Consider the following 23030-nt stretch of genomic DNA (forward strand, 5'->3'; position numbering starts at 1 on the left):
TTGTAAGGAAAAGCATGTATTAAAAGAACTTGAACTGCTCTCCTTCAAAGATTGGCCCTCTTCCTGCATGGATTATTCACTGCTGCTACACGATTGCAGGTTGATATTCCTAAACAAATCATGACTTGGGTATAGCTAGCAAGTAACTGACATGTTTATATCAAGTGCACTTGAAAATTATCTCCTCTAGGCCCAATCTACACTAAGCAGGATACAAAACTTTAAAAACATTTTTAAAACTGTATATGTAATGTGTCCTGGGCTTGAACATTATAAACCGTTATAAGCAGAAGTGTAGATCCTGCCTATGTGAACAACCTAACTGTTAAAGTGAGATGGGAACACAAGTACAGATTCATCTTTAAAATGAAGAAATATCTTAATGTGAGACCTACTAGGTCAGGTCTACACCAAGCAGGATAGTGCACTATGAAAGCAGTATATAAAAGGCAGGAGCCACACTACTGCTTTATAGAGGTATTGAACTGACAACCGTTGGGGCCCATCAAAGTATACCATATTAATTTATTTTATTATTTATTTTATTTATTTATTACACTTATATACCGCCTCCATAGCCAGAGCTCCCTGGGCGGTTTACAGAAATACTGCTATATCCTGCTTGGTGTAGCTCCTGCTTTTTATATACCGCTTTCATAGTGCAATATCCTGCTTGGTGTAGATTAGACCCTACTTTCCTCCTTCCCAGAATGCATCTCACTTCTACAGTAAATATGGCTCCTTGCATTGTATGATGTAGAGCCAAGGAGATCATGGCACCATCTTCCCGGGGAAGCTCATCTGGCACCACATTGTGGCACCAGGATAAGACCTTTCTGTTCTCCTAGGCCAGTCTTCCTGCCATGGTACCCTCCAGATATTTTGAGCTACAACTCCCAGAATCCCTAACCATTAGCCACGTTGGATAGGGCTGATGGGAATTGAAGTCCAAATCATTTGGAATGTACCAGATTGGGGAAGGCTGTCCTAGACCTTGTTATTTTAATCTCTGTTGCATTAGTGGTAGCTTTAGCTACTGTATTGCCTTTTTTTTTGGTCATGTGATTTGTATTGTATTTTATTGTGTTGGGAGTGTGTGTATTTGCATTTTATCTAATATTGCTGGATGTTTTATATTTTAAATCAATTTGTATAGTACCTAGAGAACTCGTTTATAAAGTGTCTAATAAAAATGATAAATAATACTTATCACTGCAGCTCAAGACAAGTAGCAATCTTTCCTTGCCCATCCACACAATGACTACTGAGGTAGACCGATAATACTTTCAGATAGATGCGACGGCCAGGAGTGCCTACTATCAGCTTTGGCTGATACGCCAGCTGGGCCCCTTCCTAGAGTCAGAAGACCTAAAGACAGTAGTGAACTCATTGGTAACTTCGAGGCTCGATTTCTGCAATGTGCTCTACATAGGGCTACCTTTGTGCCTAGTCTGGAAACTTCAACTAGTTCAAAATATGGCACCCAGGCTGGTCACTGGTGCACCTAGAGGTGACCACATTACACCAGTTTTAAAATCTCTTCACTGGCTGCCAATTTGTTTCCGGGCGAAGTATAAAGAGTTGTTTATCACCTTTAAAGCCCTACATGGTTTGGGTTCAGGCTACCTGCGGGATCGCCTTCTCCTGTACAATCTGCCCCGCACACTCAGGTCCTCTGGGAAGAATCTACTTCAGTCAGCAAAAACTAGATTGACAACTGTTTCCTTCTCTTCTGCTGCTCCCAGATTGTGGAGGAGACTCGTCAATTTAAGAGTCTATCAGCATTTAAGAAAGCTATTAAGACTGATCTCTTCTGGCAGGCCTATCCAGTGTAATTTTAGGATGTTTTAAAATGATTTTAGGATGTTTTAACAATGTATATTATGTTTTAATTAAGTTTTATGTAATTTATATTTATTGTTGTTCTCTGCCTCGATCAGGATGGAGAGGTGGGTAAGAAATTATTATTATCATTACTATTATTATTATTATTATTATTATTATTATTATTATTATTTTCTGGATTAGGAATTGGGGCCTAGGAGCTGCACTGAGCTAATGTGAAATTTGGGGGAGTTCAACCATTTAACCACTAAGTCACAATAGTATCACTTCAGAAAATGTACAGTTTATTAAGGAAGTTCCAGTGGTATTGGGCTTACTTGCATGGTCAGAAGGTACTCTCACAAACATACCGGCCTCTCAGGGTAGATTTTAAGTGGCTCCCTGTCCTATGCATCCACCTTCTGCCTCATACCTTTCTCTTCTTCTTCAGGTACCTGGGCCCTTCGGTCAATGCTTACCTGTAGAAAGTAAGTAATGCTTCCCCCTGAACCTGTGTCTCTGTCGACTGCTTCAATTTTGAAGATGCTGCTCCCCGAGGGTGTGTTCTGTGAATCCAAACAGAGAATAGAATCAGGATTGAGAGGAGGAGGAGGAGGAGGAGGAGGAGGAGGAGGAGGAGGAGGAGGAGAAGAAGAAGAAGAAGAAGAAGAAGAAGAAGAAGAAGAAGAAGAAGAAGAAGAAGAAGAAACAACAATAGTGGCAATGTGGGATGACAGATGGGATGGGAGAGTAAGGTGACAGACATTACAATGGGAAAGTAATGTTAGAGTGAAAAGAGAGAAGGGGAAACAGTTAGAGATGGAAAAGAAAAGGGAGTTTGATCACACACCCCTCAAAATGACTACAACAGGAGACACCTAATGACTAAGTATATATCCAGATGTTAGCGGCATGTGCTCTTAATTGAGCATGGAAGTGTACAGTCTGAAGCTTAGCAAGTGTCCCAGGACAAGTCAGACTAATATAACATTTGACAGATATGACATCTGTAGGGCTTAGATACCTCTTATGGTGATCAATGCAAACTTTCTTTTTTGAGCTCTGAAAAATGTTTTTGCAGCTTCCAGGAGAAGCTCACTGTGGCTAGTTGGCTGGCTAGCACCCATGATATCATCGAAATGCTGCCTCCCAAACCCTATTAAAGTTTCACAGCTGTGATTGTTTTTTTTAACCAACAATTTTGTTTTTAAAAGGCAAGGGATGACTATATACTATCATGAAAATTGTGGAACTGGGCTCAAATTACAGATGAAGAACCTGCTCTGATTTCTCTTTAAATATTTCATCTACAGTTACATATCTTTCTCCCTGGTATACTTTGAAGCAAGAGGCAAGTCAAACAAAAGCTGTGAGTTCTGTGGAATGATGCATACAAATGTTAGGGGTAGATTTCTGTGGAAACTTGGAACGATCTTATGGCTCCTTTCCTGCAAGGGGAAATTTGCTTATTCCAATGGTTGGTTCAGCCATTTTAGGACTCTGGTTGGACCCATCAGAAGCCTACATTTGGAGTGGAATTGGCTACCGAACTTGAAACTCACTGAAAATCCTGATCTAGCTTGATGGCTATGCCCATGATGAAAGAGTCCTGCCCAATCTGCTTTCCATTCACATTGAATCAAGAGACTGTGTATAAGCTTCACTAACCTCCAGGACCTGGACTATGTAAGGTGTGTTGATAAATTCTGGGCTCTCGTCGTTGGCATCTGTTACAAGGATTCTGACCTTCTCAGCCACCTGAAGTTGAACATAATTAAAATTTAGCTAGGCAAAGTGAATTCAGACCTTGAGGTGATCATATGCAACCTTCTTTGCTTTGGTCATATTGATAGCATCATAGCCTGGCAATAATTTTAAGAACCATAAAAATGGAAAATGCTATAGAGAGCTAAGCAAAGAAGGTGGTAACTCCAGTCCCTCTTCTGAAAGTGCCACTGGGTCCATGTTAATACCCTGATTAGAGAATGTCAAGTATGATCTAAAATAGATGAGGAAATACCCATGAATGGTATGTTCTCTAATTTTTGAAAAGGTGTTTTTCGAAGGACAAAATGGCAGCCATAGAGGAAAGGCTGGACCTGTGCATGAAGAACACCCTGGGCTCAACTCCTGCCATCTCTCAGACAAAACCTTGGCATCTCTTAGGGAAAGATTCCTGTCTATAGCATCATTCTTGCTGCCAGGGTGGACAAGACTGAGCAAGATGAACCTGCAAGACTGATTCAGTATCAGGCAGCTTCCCAACTCCCTAGATAGCTGAAAACACAAGGCTGTTCTTACAGTGTCCTTTTTGTTCACAGGAGAACATGAGGAAGAAGAGCCCTGCTGGATGAGGACCAGGGCCTATGTGGTGCAGCATCCTGTTACTAAAAGAAGCCAACCAGCTGCCACCAGTAAATGGGTATGTGGGGGATGAAGCCTGAAGGCAACAAGGCCCCCTGTTTGTAGCCCAACATTTGGCATTCAGAGATATACCATCTCTTTCAATGTGGATGTTTGATGGCTTTCTAATATTGATAGACCATGATATCCTCCATGAATTTGTTTTTTCAAAAAGGCATCTAGACTAATCATCATTACCATGTGTGGGGCAGTTAATTCCCAAAATCAAGTTTTTCTTGTATGGAGAGAGATGCTTCCTTTTACCTTTAATTTACCATCTGTAAGTTTCATTGAGAGACCTGCACTTCCAGTGTTAGAAGGGAGGGAGAAAAATTCTCACTGCCCCCTCTCTCTCTCTCTTTCTGTCTGTCTCTCCAAATAATTTATAGGCTGGAATCCAAGGCACCACAAGCAGAAAGATTTTTTGAGAGCCCCTCCTCCATCCCCATGTCCCTCCAACCTCTCAGCATTTTCACTTCACCTTTGGAAGTGAAAATCAGCCACATAGAAAATCTATGACTCATTCCAATAAAAAAAATCTTAATAAGGAAATAATAGAAACACCTAAATCTATTGATGAGTCAGATTGTGGTGTAGGGTAGTTTGCATATCAAGCTACATTATTGAAATATCCTCTTCTAAACAAACAATGTGCAGGCACCCTGCCCTATTTTGCAAATGAAACACTCTTGGATGCTTTGTCATTCCCATGTCTGAGTGGGTGAGCAAATGAATGAATTGCAAAGACCTGGATGGGACAAGTATAGAGAAAGAGAAATGGTTTTCCTAGTACTGGACCTGACTTATATGTATGTGAATGGGCAGAGATAACAAGGAGCTTTTCTAGAATGGTTAATAGGATGTTACTCCATTGTATCTACTTTCAGTTCCATTGCAGATTGGGATCCGAGTACTACACAAAGAGAGTTTCCTTTTCTGCTATATAACCTCTAGGTGTCACTGTGGTATGATTGAATAGTGCAAAACAGTGGTTACTTTTGCTTTCGCAATTAAATGCCATATTTTCCCTGCTCTCAAAAAACTCACAGAAAGTGCTAGTTAGATACAGAAGCAAAAATGGAGGGTCACGATGTCATCTAAAGAACCCATAAACAACCATGAGTAGAGATTGGCAAGTGCACAATGAATGCCTAGTGCAGAAAAGCATAACATGTCTTTTCTGTTGAAATACTTACTGTACTTAACCCATCTGAAATGCTGACAACAACTTCAATCTCATCTTCTCTCTAAAACAAGTAAAAGAATTAGTTGTAGGTAGGCTATTGGAATCTAAGGCTCATATTTTTTTTTCAAAACTTACAAATAACACATTTCTGAAACTTTTGCTTGTGTTATATTGAATATAGTTTAGGTAGCTAAATAAATATCAGATAATTCTGTCTGAAGAACACTTTTACATGAAACAGATTAACAGCACGATCATCTGGATGTCTATTAAAAAAAACCCTTTGAGTTCAATGGGGCTTACTCCCAGGTAAGTGTGTACCCTTTCCTGTGAGCAAGCTTCCTTGAATTCAGTAGTAACTTCTGAATATAAATGCACAGGACTCCACCTTGACTGTTCAGAACATCTGTTTCTGGATTCCCCCCCTTCTTTTTATGGGGATGGTTATAGTTACTAATATTTTACTTTTAGTATGCTTATTTATGTGGAATGTCAAATCCCAACTATTCCCTATAAATATTAGGCAGCTTGCAATAAACTCAAGTGATCAAATCAATCAAATTGTACTAAAAATAAGCTAGAAATGAAGCAATTACTAAAAATACAGCTATTTATCATAGCTACAATCATCTCACACTGGCTGTACTGTCATGAATTCATTTTGTCCAGTACAATGGATGGTCACCATAACCAGTATTATTATTTTTTTATAGAGATGGCCTGAGGTTACACTGTAAGGAGAGAATAAAACCCATTCTTGGGCTGTATCCAGATAACAACTTGGGTGAAATCACAGACCAAATAGGGGGGTTACTATCTCAGTGAGGAGGCCACAAACAGCTCCCATTTGAAAGCAGTTTAAAAATTGGGCCTTGTAGTACAAACAGGTTCTGCTTTGTTGCACTGTACCTCTCTGTCAAGCTCTTCAATTAGTGTAACATTTCCATAGTTCTCATCAATAGCAAAGTAGTTTCTTGACCCAGCTTCAAAGGCCATGCCGTAGGTTACCGGATCACTTTCTGGATCAGTTCCATTTAGTGTGTATACATGCGTGCCTGAAAGAGAGAGATGTGGTCACCTCTGTGTAGACATTTCTGGAAGATTTCACTTGCCATAGCGTTATATTAAGAGCTGGTATGATTTAATTATATCAATATCATTTTTTTAAAAAAACCCACACAATTAAGCCTTCTTACTACTTAATAGTTTGTGAGGCAGCCTCCATTCATTTGGAATAATATATTTTTCGTAGGGGGTCAGCCCTCACTCCAGTTCTGATTTTACTTCTCAGTGTCTGTTTCCTTTCTTCAGGCAGGAAAAAACAGCTCAGGGGCAAAACTGGGGTGGGTGGAGCAAGCCCCCCCCCCAGTGATTCTCAGCTGGTGTCAGGCTTGTAGCAAGAAAGGAAAACAACAGCACTGCAGAGCTCCCTTTCCAGAACACTTGGATTTTAAGCATTCGGGAAAAGAACAGAAGTTAGAAGTCTCACATCTAGTTGAACTCATGTCTCCAAGCCTGGTCCAGACAAACTCTTTTGCTGACCCTGGAAATATACAAGAAGTGTGTGTGCGTGTGGGTAAGGAATATATTAGGGGTGTGCACGGACCCCCCGCTCCGCTTCACTTGCAGATCCGCCATTTTTCGGAGCGGGTCGCTCCGCCCCGCCCTCGCTCCGCCCACTTCCGCTCCGCTCCGCTCGGAGCTCCGGATCGGATCCGGAGCTCCGTTTTTGCCCCCCCATAGGCTTGCATTGAAAGCTAAAAAAGTAAACAACTTTTTTTCCGTTGAAGTTAGAAACCTCACGTTTGGCACCATGACACCTCATGGGCGTATACACACACACGCCAAGTTTCAAGGCAATCCCATCATCCCCTGATTTTTGGCGAATTTTTGAAAATCGGGCACCCCATTCACACCCCTTGGGATAGCTCCGTCAATTTGCATGTTACAAACCTCAAACTCGGCACCAGGGCAGCTTATCCATGTGTCCACATGCACGCCAAGTTGCAAGCAAATCCCATCATCCCCTGATTTTTGGCGCGGCTCTACCCTCTAACGCACCTCCCATAACCCTAATTCACACCCCTTTAGATAGCTCCGTCAATTTGCACGTTAGAAACCTCAAACTCAGCACCATGATAGCTTATCCACGTGTCCACATGCACGCCAAGTTTCAAGGCAATCCCATCATCCCCTGATTTTTGGGGAATTTATGAAAATCGGGCACCCCATTCACACCCCTTGGGATAGCTCCGTCAATTTGCATGTTAGAAACCTCAAACTCGGCACCAGGAGAGCTTATCCATGTGTCCACATGCACGCCAAGTTGCAAGCAAATCCCATCATCCCCTGATTTTTGGCATGGCTTAACTCACCCCAAATTGTCCCATTCTACAACTACGTCAATTTGCACGTTAGAAACCTCAAACTCAGCACCATGATAGCTTATCCACGTGTCCACATGCACGCCAAGTTTCAAGGCAATCCCATCATCCCCTGATTTTTGGGGAATTTATGAAAATCGGGCACCCCATTCACACCCCTTGGGATAGCTCCGTCAATTTGCATGTTAGAAACCTCAAACTCGGCACCAGGAGAGCTTATCCATGTGTCCACATGCACGCCAAGTTGCAAGCAAATCCCATCATCCCCTGATTTTTGGCGCGGCTTAAACTTTTTAACTCACCCCAAATCAAGTCCCATTCTACAACTACGTCAATTTGCACGTTAGAAACCTATCCTTTGGTCCCATGACAGCTTACCCATGTGTCCCCATGGACACCAAGTTTCAAGGCAATCCCATCATCCCCTGATGTTAGGGGAACTTTTGAAATTTGAACACTCCAGTATGTCAGGGATTTAAAGTTGCAATTGCAGACAGCTCAATGGGGCCAGTTCCAAGGCAATCCCAACATGCCACGAGATAACCCTAAATCTTCTGGCACATTTGAAAAAGGGATTATTGAATTTGATAAAGTCTAAGTGAGCGCAGGAAGGACTTCTCCCCTTAGTCAAAGCAAGACACATACACCATCGCTGCAAGGCGGGAAGGGGAGAATTATTATTATTATTATTATTTATTTATATAGCACCATCAATGGAAAGCAGGCAGGCAGCATGCATTGTAGTGCCGCAAGGATGGCTTGAGCACTAACGCATAGCAAACCAACCCATAAGTGGGCGCAAAGTGAGGCAAAGATGGCTGGTTGTTTCTTTCTAAGCCAGCAGCCAGTTACGCCTTGAGGGGCACAGAGGAGGACGATTGGGAGCAAACCAGGCACCAGGCGGGCAGAGAGGCAGGCAGAGTAGGCGAGGAGTCAGTCCTGGCAGATGCCCCACCACAGCAGCACCCCGGGGGAGGCGGGCAGGCAGGCAGGCAGGCTGCGGGCATTTCTGGGGGCACAAGGAAGTGATGGCTGGTTTCTAAGCCAGCATTGCAGTTAGTCACGCATTGCAAACGCAAACCATCCCAGCGAGTCGGTCACCGAGGAGGACAGGCTAGCAGAGGGGCAGGCAGAGTGACATGTCATAGATCTAGTATTGGGGAGGAGTCAGTCCCGGCAGATGCCCCAACACAGTAGCACCCTGGGTGGGCATTGGAAAACGCCATCTTGTGGGTCAATACTTCCCCCACCCCATGTCCTGCAGGGTTGCCTGCCTAACCCTTGTGGGGATGGGAGATGGAGAGCTTAGAGTGGCAGTGCCAGCAGCAGCCTTCGGCTTTCCCCTGGAACCAGTCGCCTTGCCCGCCTCTTTCCCCAGCAAGATCGCCTGGTGCTGCCTATGAAGATGCATCTTCATGCTGCTGGTTCCATAATGCCCTGTCGATGAACCCCTGCTTAGGCTGAGTTTGCAGTGGCGACAGACAGCAAAGCGGGGATCCGCTCCCAACTCAAAGTGGTCCCACACGATGCTTGTCTTTCGTTTCTGTGGTGACACCACCAATTGCCCGCCTGAGCTCTCTGGTGTTGCCACAGAAACAGGGGTGTGGGATGAGACTGGGGAGAGAGCCTCGGCCTGCTGCTGCTCCTCCTCAGCCCCCACATCCTGGAGGCCCACCGCCTCCTCCTCCTCCCCCCCCTCCACTGTGCTGAGGACCTCGTCTAGGTCCATCAGCGGGCTCGTGGGCTGAAAGGAGAATGAAGGAGTTGGGGATACTCCTCCTCCTCTAATGGCACTGCTGCCACGTGCCTCTTGCAAACGGGCACTTTTCCCATTCCCACCCTCAAAAAGAGAACGCCGGGCACAAGTTGCAGAAGAGAGTGGCTCTGCCTGCTGCTTGTCCTGCTTCTGTTTTGGAGCAGTCAGCCAAGGAGTTGCCCGTTTGAGTTTCACAGGAGGAGAGGAAGCCCTGCTGGCAGACTGAGCCTTGCTGCTTTCAGCACGCCTGCTTTCTCTTTTCATGATGACTAACAAAATATTAATACTACTAATACTATGTATAAGGTACTACTAAGAATATGTATAAGAAGAATATAATATGTTTAAATGTAGGGAAATGGGACAAGAACAATAAAATATACTACTACTAATATGTATGAGAATATACTACTAAGAATATCTACAAGAATATAATAATATGTTTTAGAATATTACTAATAAATGTAGGGAAATGGGACAAGAAATGGGACAACCACTACTATAAGAAGAACAAAATATGAATACTACTACTAATATGTATGAGAATGTATACTAATAGACTACTAAGACTATGTCAAAGAATATAATAATAATATGTTTAAGAATAGGGAAATGGTGTGCGTATGCTTTCCCCAAAATGCTCAATCTGTGGCTGCCTGTTGAACTTGACAAAAGCAGCCCACTCCGTCGAAGTTACACAGAGAAGAAAAAGAGAATCCAATTTTTTTGGTATATTTGGTATATAGAAGATAGAAGGAAACACAATCAGGATTTAAGAGAGGGGAGGGGGAAAAAGAACCAACCACTACTATAAGAAGAACAAAATATGAATACTAATATAATATGTATGAGAATATATACTAATGGACTATGTGAAAGAATATAATAAAATATGTTTAAGAATATAAATGTAGGGAAATGGGACAAAAAGTGTGTGTATGCTTTCAAAAGAAAGCTTTCACAAAAGCAGAACAGTCAGGCTTTAATACAGGGAAGGGGGGGGGCAACCAACCCAACCACACACTCCAAAATTCAAAAATAAAGTTTATATTAAATCAAAGTAAGGGGAAAACACAGGGCAAACTAAGCTACAAGTCAGAAAGAAGCAAACAAACACACACACGCGCCAAACTAAACCTATATTAAATTAATCTATCTCCAAAGCAGGAGCACTAGCTAAGTAAGTGTTCCCTCCACGAACGCCAACCCACAAAGAGACACAAAACAGAAAGTTCTCAGGGTGGGTCTGCCTTAGTCCCCCCTCCAACGCTGGGATTGGAGGAGGATGCTTTCTGAGGAGATGAATTCTCATCAGGATTGGGAGTTGAATGTGCCTGTCATCGCTTCCAAAAAAATAATAATAATAAAAAAAAAAAACCCAAACCCCGATTTTTAAAAAAATATTGCACGTGAACCACAGCACGCAGAAAGTTGAGAGTGGTCTCAAAATGACCCCCATCCACGACTCTCTGTGCACAAGAATTTTCAGAACGATAGCTTAAACCCCCCCCCAGTTATCCCCGATTCTTTCCCTCAATGCAATCCTATGGGCGAAAAGCCGAAACGCCGTTTGAGCCCTGCGGTTGACCCGATTTTTAAAAAAATATTGCACGTGAACCACAGCACGCAGAAAGTTGAGAGTGGTCTCAAAATGACCCCCATCCACGACTCTCTGTGCACAAGAATTTTCAGAACGATAGCTTAAACCCCCCCCCAGTTATCCCCGATTCTTTCCCTCAATGCAATCCTATGGGCGAAAAGCCGAAACGCAGTTTGAGCCCCGCGGTTGACCCGATTTTTAAAAAAATATTGCACGTGAACCACAGCACGCAGAGAGGTGAGAGTGGTCTCAAAATGACCCCCATCCACGACTCTCTGTGCACAAGAATTTCCAGAACGATAGCTTCAAAAACAACGTAGTTATGCGCGATTATTTGCCGCAATGCAATCCTATGGCGAAATGTTTTCAAGATGGCGACCGGAGCGCTCCGACTGAACTCGGAGCTCCGAAAAATGGTCGCTTCTCTTCGCCTTGCTTCTAGGGGGTCCGCGGTCCGCTCCTACTCCGCCTCTGGGTAAGGCGGAGCAGGCCAATCCGCTACTGCTTCTACGCTCCTAATCGGAGCGGAGCACATCCCTAGAATATATATATATATATATATCAGATTTAAAGCCCAATCTTATCAGTGTGCACTTGGAAGTAAGTCTCTGTTCAATAACACCTACCCCCAAGTTGCAGTGTACAGGATTGGTGCATGAGGGCAGGGGCTGGTCTAGTGCCAGCAACTGGTTGCATGGTTGGCCCTAGGCATGGTTGGCCCTAGGCAAACCATGCAACCAGCACCCCAAACCCCAAGGGCAGATCTAGGCTGAGGTTTGCAGTAAAGTGGGAAACATTTTGCCCCTATTTTCCATTAAAAGAAGAGGCATCTTTGGAAACAGAAATATTATCATGTATAATACAACATGTCCAAATAGTTTTTTTTAAATAATAATAATAATAATAATAATAATAATAATAATAATAATAATAATGCCCTGTATCAGCAAAGAGGGTCTTATAAAAACAACAAAGGAAATGAACACATCTGTCTGTTCTGCGAAGGAACGGAAGTCCCATCCACAATGAACAAGGGAGGCCCCTTGAAGGAAGGTCCTGGTTGCATCCTTGGAACAACATGGCCGAGCAAGACCATGCCAGCCTCCTAGGCTCAGCCCTCCGAGGGCAAATGAAGTGGCTTCTCTTGGGGGAGCTTCCAACTGGGAGCAGCAGAAGAGCATAACCTTGCTCACCTCCACAGCTTTGGCCATATTCAGTCTGTAAGTTCATGTACTTTTTGGGTGACATTTCCCTTCAAATTTGGTGCCCCGCTTAACTTGGCACCCTAGGCAACCACCTAGTTCACCTATATAGAGAGGCTGCCTATGGATCCATGCAGCCTTAAACTGGTTAAATAGCCTTTCCCTCTCCCCAGAGAACTATGGGAACTGTAGTTCTATGCTTGGAACTAAGGTTCTCTAACTGGTTATTCTCAGCATCCTCTACAATTCCCAGGATTTTTCATGATTTCCCATGGATATTACACTGGTGAGCCCAGTCCCAGCTTTTAGGTGGGGGGGGGGGCAATCAAGAAAGAATGTGGATACATTATACGACCGATAGAGAAATCCAATCTGCCTCCAGTTAAATTGTTTAAGTCCTTTCTAAGAAGTTGTTGTAGCTATAGTATGGATTCTGGCAGTTTAATTTGAAATCCCATCCAAGTCTTGTATGGAAATAGAAATATTGTACCATCCATTCAGCCCATTCAAGGGAGTCTCTTAGCAATGAGATGAACAAGTCAGAACAATGTGAAATATTCATCCTGCTGTCCTTTTGGACAGCAAGGGCATTATCCAATCATGCAGCAATGGAATCCACTGATCTTTCCTGCCTCCTTCCTATCAAGCAGATATCCTGGATATCAACTTCACTGGTTGTGTGAATCTCAGAATGCTAATAGAGCATTAAAACTGGAGGGCTTTATGGCTTCTTTTCAAGATCAGGCTCGGTGTCTGGCTGATAATTTTTACACCCTTCTCAGCACAAACTCTCCATATCATTAACACCTTGGGAACACTTCCTGGCACAGAATTAACACCAATTAAAAATCTATCCTTGGCATTTCTGCCTCCTCTTGCTGAAAAGGGAAGTGAATTAAAATAAAGTCTTATCTTTATGGGCACAAGCAAATGCAAACAAAAGGAAACACAGCAGTCCTCATCAGGGGACAGAAGTATCTCCCCCCAACCCCCAGCCACACCACAGTCCATGAGTGAGTATTTAATTGTGCTGAAACGTAACCCTGGCATGAATCCACTTGCACATTCAGTGTATGACTGGGAGCAGTAAAGCTTTCTGGGGAAATTTATGGAAAAGGTAAAGCGAGCTGTACAGGAGGGATAGAGAGATTCCCGATTTGGCTCCAGAGATCACAATACTATGCATTTCAGTTGCTCACTCCTGTGCATGAGCCAAGCTACAGGCAACATGGAATGAGGACGAGCCATGGTCCATGAGGACAGAATTCTGAAGGAGCCTTTGCAGACACAGACAGAAGGAAGCTCAAAAAGCCATTGGCTTGTGTTTTGGGGTGAGAGTTGAGGAGAACCAAACTAGATATGACCAGGGGAGATTGGGTTTTCAAGGGTTCGCTTAGATTGTCATACAACAACACTGCAAACATTTCACATATATTGTAAACAGTCCTGCAGAGTAGGCTATCATTATTATACTCATATTGCAAATCAGAGTGACTGACTTGCTTAAGGGCCAAAGTAGATGTCTTTCCAGGGGCAAATAGCAGCTTCAGAGGGGACATTTCAATTGGGAAAACAATGCAGGGGCATGAATTTCCAATCCCCCATGGCTGCTATTAACATTTTTAAAACCCACAGGAACTCCAGTTTGTGGCTCTCCCGTGCTACATGTAGTTTGTCCCTGAGGCTATAAGGAGGCCACTCAGGAATTTTTTCAGCCTGAGGTGAAGGAGAAGATGGCACTCTTCTCCCCTCCGGCCCAGTTCCATCTATAAAAACTGACTGGACTGGCAGTTGAATCTTACTTCGATACTACTACTGGGACAGCATTCTCCACTGCAGATGGAGGGGTGTCTAAGGCTAACTCTCTGCCATTCAGGAGTGCCAGTCCTAGGTTTTGGAGGGCCATTGGGCAAGATGCCCCTACCTCAGTGGCTCTACCTTCTCACTGCTATTGCTCCTCATCCTCCTTCTCATTGTTGCTCCTACATGCATGCTTGACAGCTAGGGAGCCGGCAGGCAGTGGTATCTGCTGCTGCTCCTTCTCACTACCACCGTTGCCAGAGCAAGAGGCAGGTGAACATGCAGGGTGCCATGGTGAGGAGGAGAAGCAAGTCCAGGGGGCGACCTGTGGGCTCTCAGCAGGTGCCCAACCACCCCTACCTTTAAGGTCAACCTTGTCCTTCAGAGTGGAAGATCCCTTGCAGCATTGATCTCCTCTCTCATACAAGCAGTGGTATCATCCCAAAAGATGCAGTAGGGTTCTCTGACACAGCCTGCTCGACAGCTGACAGGCATGGGGACAATCACAGAAGCATAACCATAATTCTCCCAAACCAAATGAGCAACCCTGAGTCCTGAAATGTAGGACTGGTGCAAAGGTCCTCAAATAAGGTGTTTGGTTCCAATTTGGGGACAATTTTAGGGGACTAAAGGGGGCTGAAAGTCCTTATCCCTTTCACATTTTTACTGTCACCACCTGTATTTTGAGCCAGCTGTGGTGATGGCAGTGGTGGTGGTGGCAGCGCTTGTTCCCACTGACAGAAGTAGTAGCAGTGCTGAAATTTTCTCCTCACAATTCCCCTGCAGAACAATGCTACTTTAAAGGCTGGGAAAGTAGACATTTCCCACCACTTTCTCCCCACTCCAATAGCCTTCAGAAGTCACTTCTGCCTTTTAAAGTATCACATGATGTGTCAGAAAGTATTCACTCACAATTATTGAGCTCCATCTCACCAGTGTTTTATTGTACTTTTGTCCTGCCTTGTTAACCATTTACTATTTGCCCCACAATCATCACAGAGTGTCACCTCTTCCCACCACTTCCCCTCCATTTCCCACATTTTTCTGGTGTGGGGAAAGTGACGTATTTTTTCTCCATGCATGATAAAACCACCCTTCTGTTCCTGTGTATTTCTGTCCTCGGGCTATGTCGCATAATGTCCCTTCTTGGGAGTGTGCGCGTTGAAGGGTGGTCTTTCTGATGAAAGAGGAGGCTGGGGGTGGTTCCCCTCCAGTCCGTAGAACCGCTCAACTGGGAAAGGGGAGGGAGGGAGCATGAAGACCTCATGCAGAAGGGTGCATTATTTTACCTGAGCAGGGGGTTGGACTCAATGGCCTTGAAGGCCCCTTCCAACTCTGCTATATTCTAAAGTCAGAAACAGCACCCAGCCAATGAAACACTAAATTTCTAAAATGCTAGACAACAAAATGAGAGTGGGGGGAAGCGCCATGCCCATCACAATGTCAATCAACCACAAGAACCAATGAACTGGAGGGGGAAGAAGAAAGGGATGTGGTGGGGTGGGCACAATAGCGGAAAAGCGAACAAATGAAAAGAGATTTCGCCAATACAATGGCAATCCTAGGAAGGCACATGAAAGGGACCAGCACTTGTCACAATAATGAAATGGAGGTGGAAACCGCGGATTGTACCTGGGAAAAAAGTAGGTGTGATGGACCCCATTGTCAGCTGCCTAGGCAGCCAGTTGTCAGGGAGAAAGACAAAATTAGTATTTGGGAGGGGAAAAGTAGTAAATAGAGGCTTCATCATGTAGCATTGCACTGCAAGGAAATATTGTGCAAGGCCACCAGCCACTGTTTGATGGAACAAGCACTGTTCCTTACACTGGTGTATTATGCCTCTCCCTGACGAGGCCTGCTTGGTGCCAACATTGTTATCTTTTCAATGCCAGGACTTTTCTCTTCTCCCAGGCATTTAGTAATATGTAATTAGCCTGGGTTTGTTTTTGTATGTTTTTGTGGTTTTCAATTGTATGTTTTTGTGATTTAAATTTTTCGTATATTGTTTTTAAGTGTTTCCCCCCCTATGTTAACCACGGCTATGGGGCAGTATATAAATGTAATAAATTATTATCATTATTATTATTATTATTATTATTATTATTATTATTATTATTCCACTCCTTCTGAAAACCCCCACTGAATTTGGTCCAGACAGGCTTATAATGGCAAAGGAGAGGGCGGGACCCCAGGAACCAACAGCAATTGGGCAAATCTCACAGTTGCAAGAATGGTGCCTGCTCTTCATTCTAGGAGCTGACTGAGTGAAAATATATATAAAAGGCAAGAATGAAATGTATCTTCAGTGTTAATCCCAAAGGAAATAAAACCCAATAACTATTCTCAGGAATCAAGCATTGGAGAATTACTGTGTTTAAGAGTCATCATTTTAAGAGCAAATTTCCCCCTAATACAGGGACATTATGTTCTAACTCTCCTCCCCACCCTTGCCATGAAACATTTGTTTATTACTCTTTCTCAATCACTGCTTTTAAGAGATTTATGAACTGGTAGCGTTGAAAAGAAATAATATTTTGCTATAGCAGGATTACAACTAGTAATGGCCCCAACTATAGAAGGCAATGTGCAAAACCACTATCTACATCATCAGGTGCAGGCGGTCTCTGTTTAGAAACAGTTTAGCGTATACTCATGTCATGTACTGCCCACAGAAACTATGGGGGCAAAATGGAGGGGGTATTGAAGGATGCAAAATGGCCCCAAACTCGCCATTACAATAAACCTTTTATCGCTTTGTCTGTCGCTGTTTACAACCATGATGATCCACCTTGTTTCTCCCTCTCCACACCATTTTGTATTCTCTCTCACTTTGCATGATCCTAGCCAATCAAGGATCACATAGTGAGCAAGATAGTGCCACACTGTTATGTAGCCAGTCTACTTACATTGCTTTTTATACTGCTTTTTATACTGCATTTTGTATTTGGTTTTTTTAACCTGTTGGTTGTTTTATTATGGTTTTAATTTTTGTGAACCGCCCAGAGAACTTTGGCTATTGGGCGGTATAAAAATGTAATAAATAAATAATAAATAAATAAATAAATACACTGATTGGCTACACAAGGACTGTCACCCAATCCACCCCTACTGAAGGGAGCACAATGTTTGTTTCTCAGTGATGATGTACGTAGCCAATCAATAGACCACTGGTTTAGCCCATTGCCTTGGCTACATAACAGTGTGATGCCATCTTGCCCACTGTGTGATCCTTCATTGTCCCACCCGATCCTGCAAGTGAGGTGAGCACAATGTGTGTTCCCAGTGATGACAGCATATACCCAAGCACATCCTGAATGTTGAGGATTTTTGAAAGATTTTTTCTTTAATCCTCAAAGTCAAAGATGAGCCAAAGTTAGGACTGGAAAAATAAGAAATCAAAATGGACAGATTTGTCCATTCCTAGCTACATGCAGGATTTTGTTTTGTTTTGTTTACCAAACACTGACAATTTTACAGGGATTCTGTGGTTAATCTGTAAAAAAATTCCCCTTGCTATTAAATCCCACGATCCCATCCTTCCACACACATCCTGCCCACTCAAAACAATGCTGTTTTCTAGTTCTCACTTCCTTATTTGTTGTAAGGTATTTTTGTGTCTATTTCTCTTAATCAATGCATTTTGCCTAATATGCACATTCTTTGCCAGCAGTTTGCCTAACATGATTCATATTTGTTTTCTCTTATATACACATTTTTGTTCACATTTTTTTGATTGAAGAACTCCACTGCAAAATTTGAAAGGATAACTGAGTTTAGGCTCATGTAGTAGTATGAAAATAGTTTGGCCTGAATTGAAATGTGAACTGAACAAATTTCTCTCCCATCCCTAAGGTATGACTTTGGGGCATCTAGGCGTCTTGCCCTTCAAACCATTTGAGTTTGATGCCCTTGCCATATATTACATGCTGTGTGGGTGGGTGATATGTATGAGATAAGATAGCTAGATGATCCATTTTGGCAGGGAAAGTCCAGAAATGAGCTTATGCAGGCAGAACCAATGAAGATGCAAATATCCATCAGGATACTTACTGACTACAATGCGCATCAATGTCCCATTGAATAGGATGGGTGGCACCATCCTACACAAATAATTATTGCACAAATAATCCAATTACCTAAATTTAGTTTAGAAAACAAAACTATATCCAATTCAAAGCCAAGATGACATAACACTAAAATACATCTGTAGTTTCCTTTTCCTTTTTAACTATATCTAAATAGGGATGTATGAGAACTTTGTTCCTATTTGCAAATTATGTGGACATCCACAACCCTGAACACAAATGTGAGCAGGAACACAATTCTCAGGAAACGTTTGCAATTTCCCCAAAGTTGCGTTTATGTTCAAAAGTGTGAACTTCTGCAGAGTCGCATTTCTTAAAATGCACATGGATATTTGTGCACTTGCAGAAGTGTGCATTTTGAGCATGTGTGCATTTGTATAACACCCCCATTTACATTTTTGTGCATTAGCCTATTGGGAAAATTGTTCAGTTTTAAATATGCTCATTTTTTCCAATCAGGGGGGGAAAAAAGACACGTTCAGGAATGCAAATGAGGCGAAATAAGCTTCGAGGAATAATTCAGAGAACCTGAACAAACTTGAACACTGCATGTTCCCCCGTCTCCATAATATTAAAAACCCCAACAAATGTCAGCATCTTTTAAAATAAACACACAAACATGCACTATATTGTAATACTGACCCACAGCGGTGTCTTCTGAAAGGCTTAGGAGAGCCATGTTCCCAGTAGTGCTGCTGGGTCCATTGTCAAAGAAATAGGGAGCGTAATTTGCCTGCGCTGCAAACCAGAAAAGAAAACAGAACCCAGAAGAAAAGCCTTCTGTAAATCGTAACCAGATTAATTGCCTACTCCGCTTCTGAGTATAAAGCAAAGATCAACCCCCATAGGAATAATCCTGGTTCATAATGTATCCAATTATACTAATGGCTCTCATCTACCTTTTAGAAAGTTTATGGGCATCTTAAAGAGATTGTGTACTAATTGCTAACAATACAATTAGCCATGAATGAGTTAACATAATCTTATATATGCATATATATAAAAGCACAGAAAAGGAATTAAGAAGGACCCCACTCTAAGTTCCAAAGTATCCTAATGTTGAATTAACCTTCACAAAATGTTCCCTAACTGTAGACAAGTGTGGTATGTTTTGATGTTGACCTCCAGGCAATCCCTAAGTAATCTAAACAATATTATAAAATGTGCTGATTTTTTCAGGGATGCCTACCAAGAAGCCATAAGGAAATCATTACTTACTTGCTGCAAAGAGAACAGCAAAGTTCAAAGAAAATAAAAATAAAATAAAATTAGTTAGCATTCTAATCACAGATCAAGATTTTTAAAAATATTTATATATATCACACACAGCCCATTTGAAGCTGCAAATATGCAATTGGCAAGAGGAGAGAAAAGCAGGTGTGTGGGGTCAACAGGTAATATTTGCACAATTATCGAGAAATAGTTGCAAGGCCACATTACCAAGGATTACTACAAAGCTTCAACATAGGCTGCTGTGCCACGCTTTCTGAAGTAGCTGAGGGGTTTGCTGTACTTACCCAGGCAAACATGTATCAAATTGAGAAATAAAGATGAGGGTAAGTGCCATGCTCGCTTCATCTCATCAAAGTGAAGGTCAGTTTCTTCTTCGTTTGCTGGGGGTGGGTGGGGGAAAATGCCCCCAAAGCCCAAGCGATCAGCGTCTTTCGGACCTGTGTGGTGGGGAGCTATGCGATAGGCAGGAGCAGATGTTAAGATGTTAAGTGGATGACACACGACTTAATTTCTGAGGAATTTAAAGGCGCTCCTTCCTTCCACCTAATTAGACCAATTACTTTGCAAGGAGCTGGGGGACTCATTTCTGAGACCGACTTTGGAGGAACCAGCAACACTCTGCTGGGGTTGTTTCTGTTTGTACCAGACATACGTCGCCTCATGAAATGTTCTCCAGATCCGGAAAAAAGCAAGGTAAATCAGGGAAATTTTAAAACATTTCTCTTCTTTTTCTAATTTCACTTTTTTCTCCCACCCCACAAATAAAAGGAGGGGCTCAGAGCTATTAATTACCATTCTGAATTTTATCTTCCTTGCAAAATTCTCAAAATAAAATCACCTTCATGGTGATTTACCAAACAAGGAGCAAGGTGGAACATTTTTGGCATGTAATCATTGCAGGGCACCTAAAAGTAAATGTAATGAAGAGTCAAGTGTTCATCTTGACTCCAGATACTATTTTATTATGTTTTCAAGACTGATTCTCTATGAAGTTTACAATGCTTCATTGAAAAGTCAACATGTTTTATAGCCAGCACAGATAGTTTATCAAAAATACCCCCCCTACAAATCCCCCAAATTCTCCCTCAAATAATTGAATAGGGCTTTTATTCTCATTTCACTTTATAGAATTAACTGGGTTTTGCAAAACTGGGTTTTGAAGAACTAATTAAAATAACAGAAATTTCTAAATTCAAGGGATTAAATTAAAAGCAAGTACTTGCCATCAGAATGTGTTCCTATAGGCTGAAAACAAAAATGTGCTTGAATAAGTCTTATTCCTGTGCAATTTTACTCGGAATACATCCTACTTAGTTCAAGGGGAACTAAGCCTAAATGGGCTTTCCCAAATTTTGATTAATAGGATAATCCAATAATGCATTCATTTAAAAAATGCACTTAGGAGAAGTTGTAATAAACATTCTTATTTATTTATCTGGAATGCTTAAATCAGCAACATATGTACCAAAGACTAATGGAATATTTGTTGTTTTCTTTCTGTGTGTGTGTGTGTGTGTGTGTGTGTGTGTTTTCTAAGACAGATATTTTACATTGGATCAGAACCAGGCTGAGAAGAGATGCAATTGGTGATCACAGTCCAAGCTACAAGAGTCAGGAGCCCAGTTATTAGAACCACCAACACAGTTTACAGCAAGTAAAGTTATGCATCACTTGGATGTATAACTGAACAGGGAAAGCATTGTGTCATTACGACAAATAAACCTATCCATCCATAAAGTCCCTTTCAGAGAGGTTTCAGTCTCATGATATCAGGGATAAAGGAGAATTTCATCTAGTCCACATTTCAAGGTGAACCAAGCTAATGCACATTCCCAGGACTAATAAGCAGATCAGAATACTTATCTTCCAGACTGTGTCCTTTTCTGAACTTTGTAATGCAGTTCACAGCTCATCAGTATATAAACAAACAAACAAACAAAAATCCATATATCGGGGAACTGCAGACAAAAATGTATTTTAGGAGAAATTGCCCACAATAATGTATTTTAGGGAAAATGGCATATGAAAATAAATGCGTGTGTGTGTGTGTGTGTTTTCTTCTTAATAATTCAGATCAATTCAGAAATGGGATAGACTTATGATTGAACACATGTGAAACTAACATTGACTGGAAATTCATCCATCCCTACACTCACCTGTCTCTCCAAGTTCTGATTTCATCCACTCAAGCTGCTACTAAGGATATACACAATTCCTTTGATCTTTCATAAAGCCACCTACATTGGACTCCATTTTCTATGCAATGCTTATCACTCTGTTTTATGGAGGATTCGTCTATCAATGGCTATTAGCTACAGCCAAACAGTGACTTCGCTGACAACATCATGTGAGAGACAGGGCCTCTTTCTGAATGACCAATCACACAGTAGTCCTGCTTTGATCACACAGGAAATTATCTGTGTGGTGCTGGTTGGGAAGGGCTCTTGGCAATTGTGGTTCCAAGTGAAATTTCTTATCTTTCAGGTACTTAAAGTAAAACACATATGAAGGACCCACAGCAAAACAAAAGATGCATCTATTGAACTCTAAAGAACAGAATTCCTCATGATTTGCCCAAGAAAGTCATCACTTATTTAGGAATGGACAAATCTGTTGATTTTGGTTTCACTCTATTTCTCATTTTTTTTCAATCGTAAGTTTTTTTGTCCCAATTTTTGAGATATTTTTAAAATTCACACAGAAATTCATACATACTTTTTGCACATATGAAATTTGTATATATTTATGCCAAATATACAGGCGAGAGCTGCAAACAAATTTCCTAATGTAATGCATTTTTAAAGTTATTTTCACAAATATACACCTCTTTGTGTGTACCTGCCCCTAATATACACAATTTCGAATGTCTTTTTATTGCAAAATTTCAAAATGTGCAAATTTTGAAGGATCACTCAGTTTTAGTTTGCATATTGGTTTGAAAGTGTGAAATGAGGTAATCAAATTAATTACGTGACCAAATTAAATTCTCCACCATCGTTACTCTTATCCCAGTCATGGTCCTCTAACATGAAATCACTGGAGATGGAGCTATCCCACAGCCCAACTTGCATAAGAGTTGACCCACCTCTATACCCTTCAATGCCCATCACCTTCTTCAGTGTGTCCAAAATAGATTGGATGCCTACTTAAACCCCTTCAATCTCACAACTTTTCCTCTCAGTTAGAAAAGTTTCTATCCTTGGCCCATCCCTGCTATACCCAATGTTTGTATCTAGCATCATGGGTACCAACATAATAGAAGCTGACTGGTGGAGAAAAGAAGGAAAAGACTATGCAAAAATCATGAGGGTGGATTGTAGGCTTCAGCACTTCACATTGCTGTCAAGGGAATCATATGTTGAAATGCTTTTCCATTAAAAAATGCCTCCCTGCACACAGAAAAGTAACACGACTAGGAGAAAGGTTCATGGCTACCATTCATTGTCACCTCTGCGCTAGTGTTCTGTTGCAGAGAGTCGTGGAATTCTCCCACTTGTTCTCTGATATGGTACAGCCCAGGAAAAGCTGTATTGCATGAGTAGAAATGTCCATCACTG

The 23030-nt window shown here is 42.0% G+C and overlaps 1 protein-coding gene across 1 annotated transcript in view; it reads right to left on the reverse strand.

Moving 5' to 3' along the window:
- CDHR1 (cadherin related family member 1) overlaps positions 1–19818 on the reverse strand; it is a 74638-nt gene extending 54820 nt beyond the window's left edge. Inside the window, exons 1-6 of the mRNA XM_063131654.1 lie at positions 19758–19818; positions 18883–18978; positions 6323–6468; positions 5424–5474; positions 3493–3582; positions 2304–2390 (exon numbers count right to left, since the gene is read on the reverse strand). Of these exons, the coding sequence (XP_062987724.1) occupies positions 2304–2390; positions 3493–3582; positions 5424–5474; positions 6323–6468; positions 18883–18978; positions 19758–19818 (531 nt within the window). The remainder of the gene's footprint in view (positions 1–2303; positions 2391–3492; positions 3583–5423; positions 5475–6322; positions 6469–18882; positions 18979–19757) is intronic.
- Between the last annotated feature and the right edge of the window lie 3212 nt (positions 19819–23030).

Source organism: Elgaria multicarinata, chromosome 8 (assembly GCF_023053635.1).
Source record: "Elgaria multicarinata webbii isolate HBS135686 ecotype San Diego chromosome 8, rElgMul1.1.pri, whole genome shotgun sequence".
NCBI classification, from domain to species: Eukaryota; Metazoa; Chordata; class Lepidosauria; order Squamata; family Anguidae; genus Elgaria; species Elgaria multicarinata.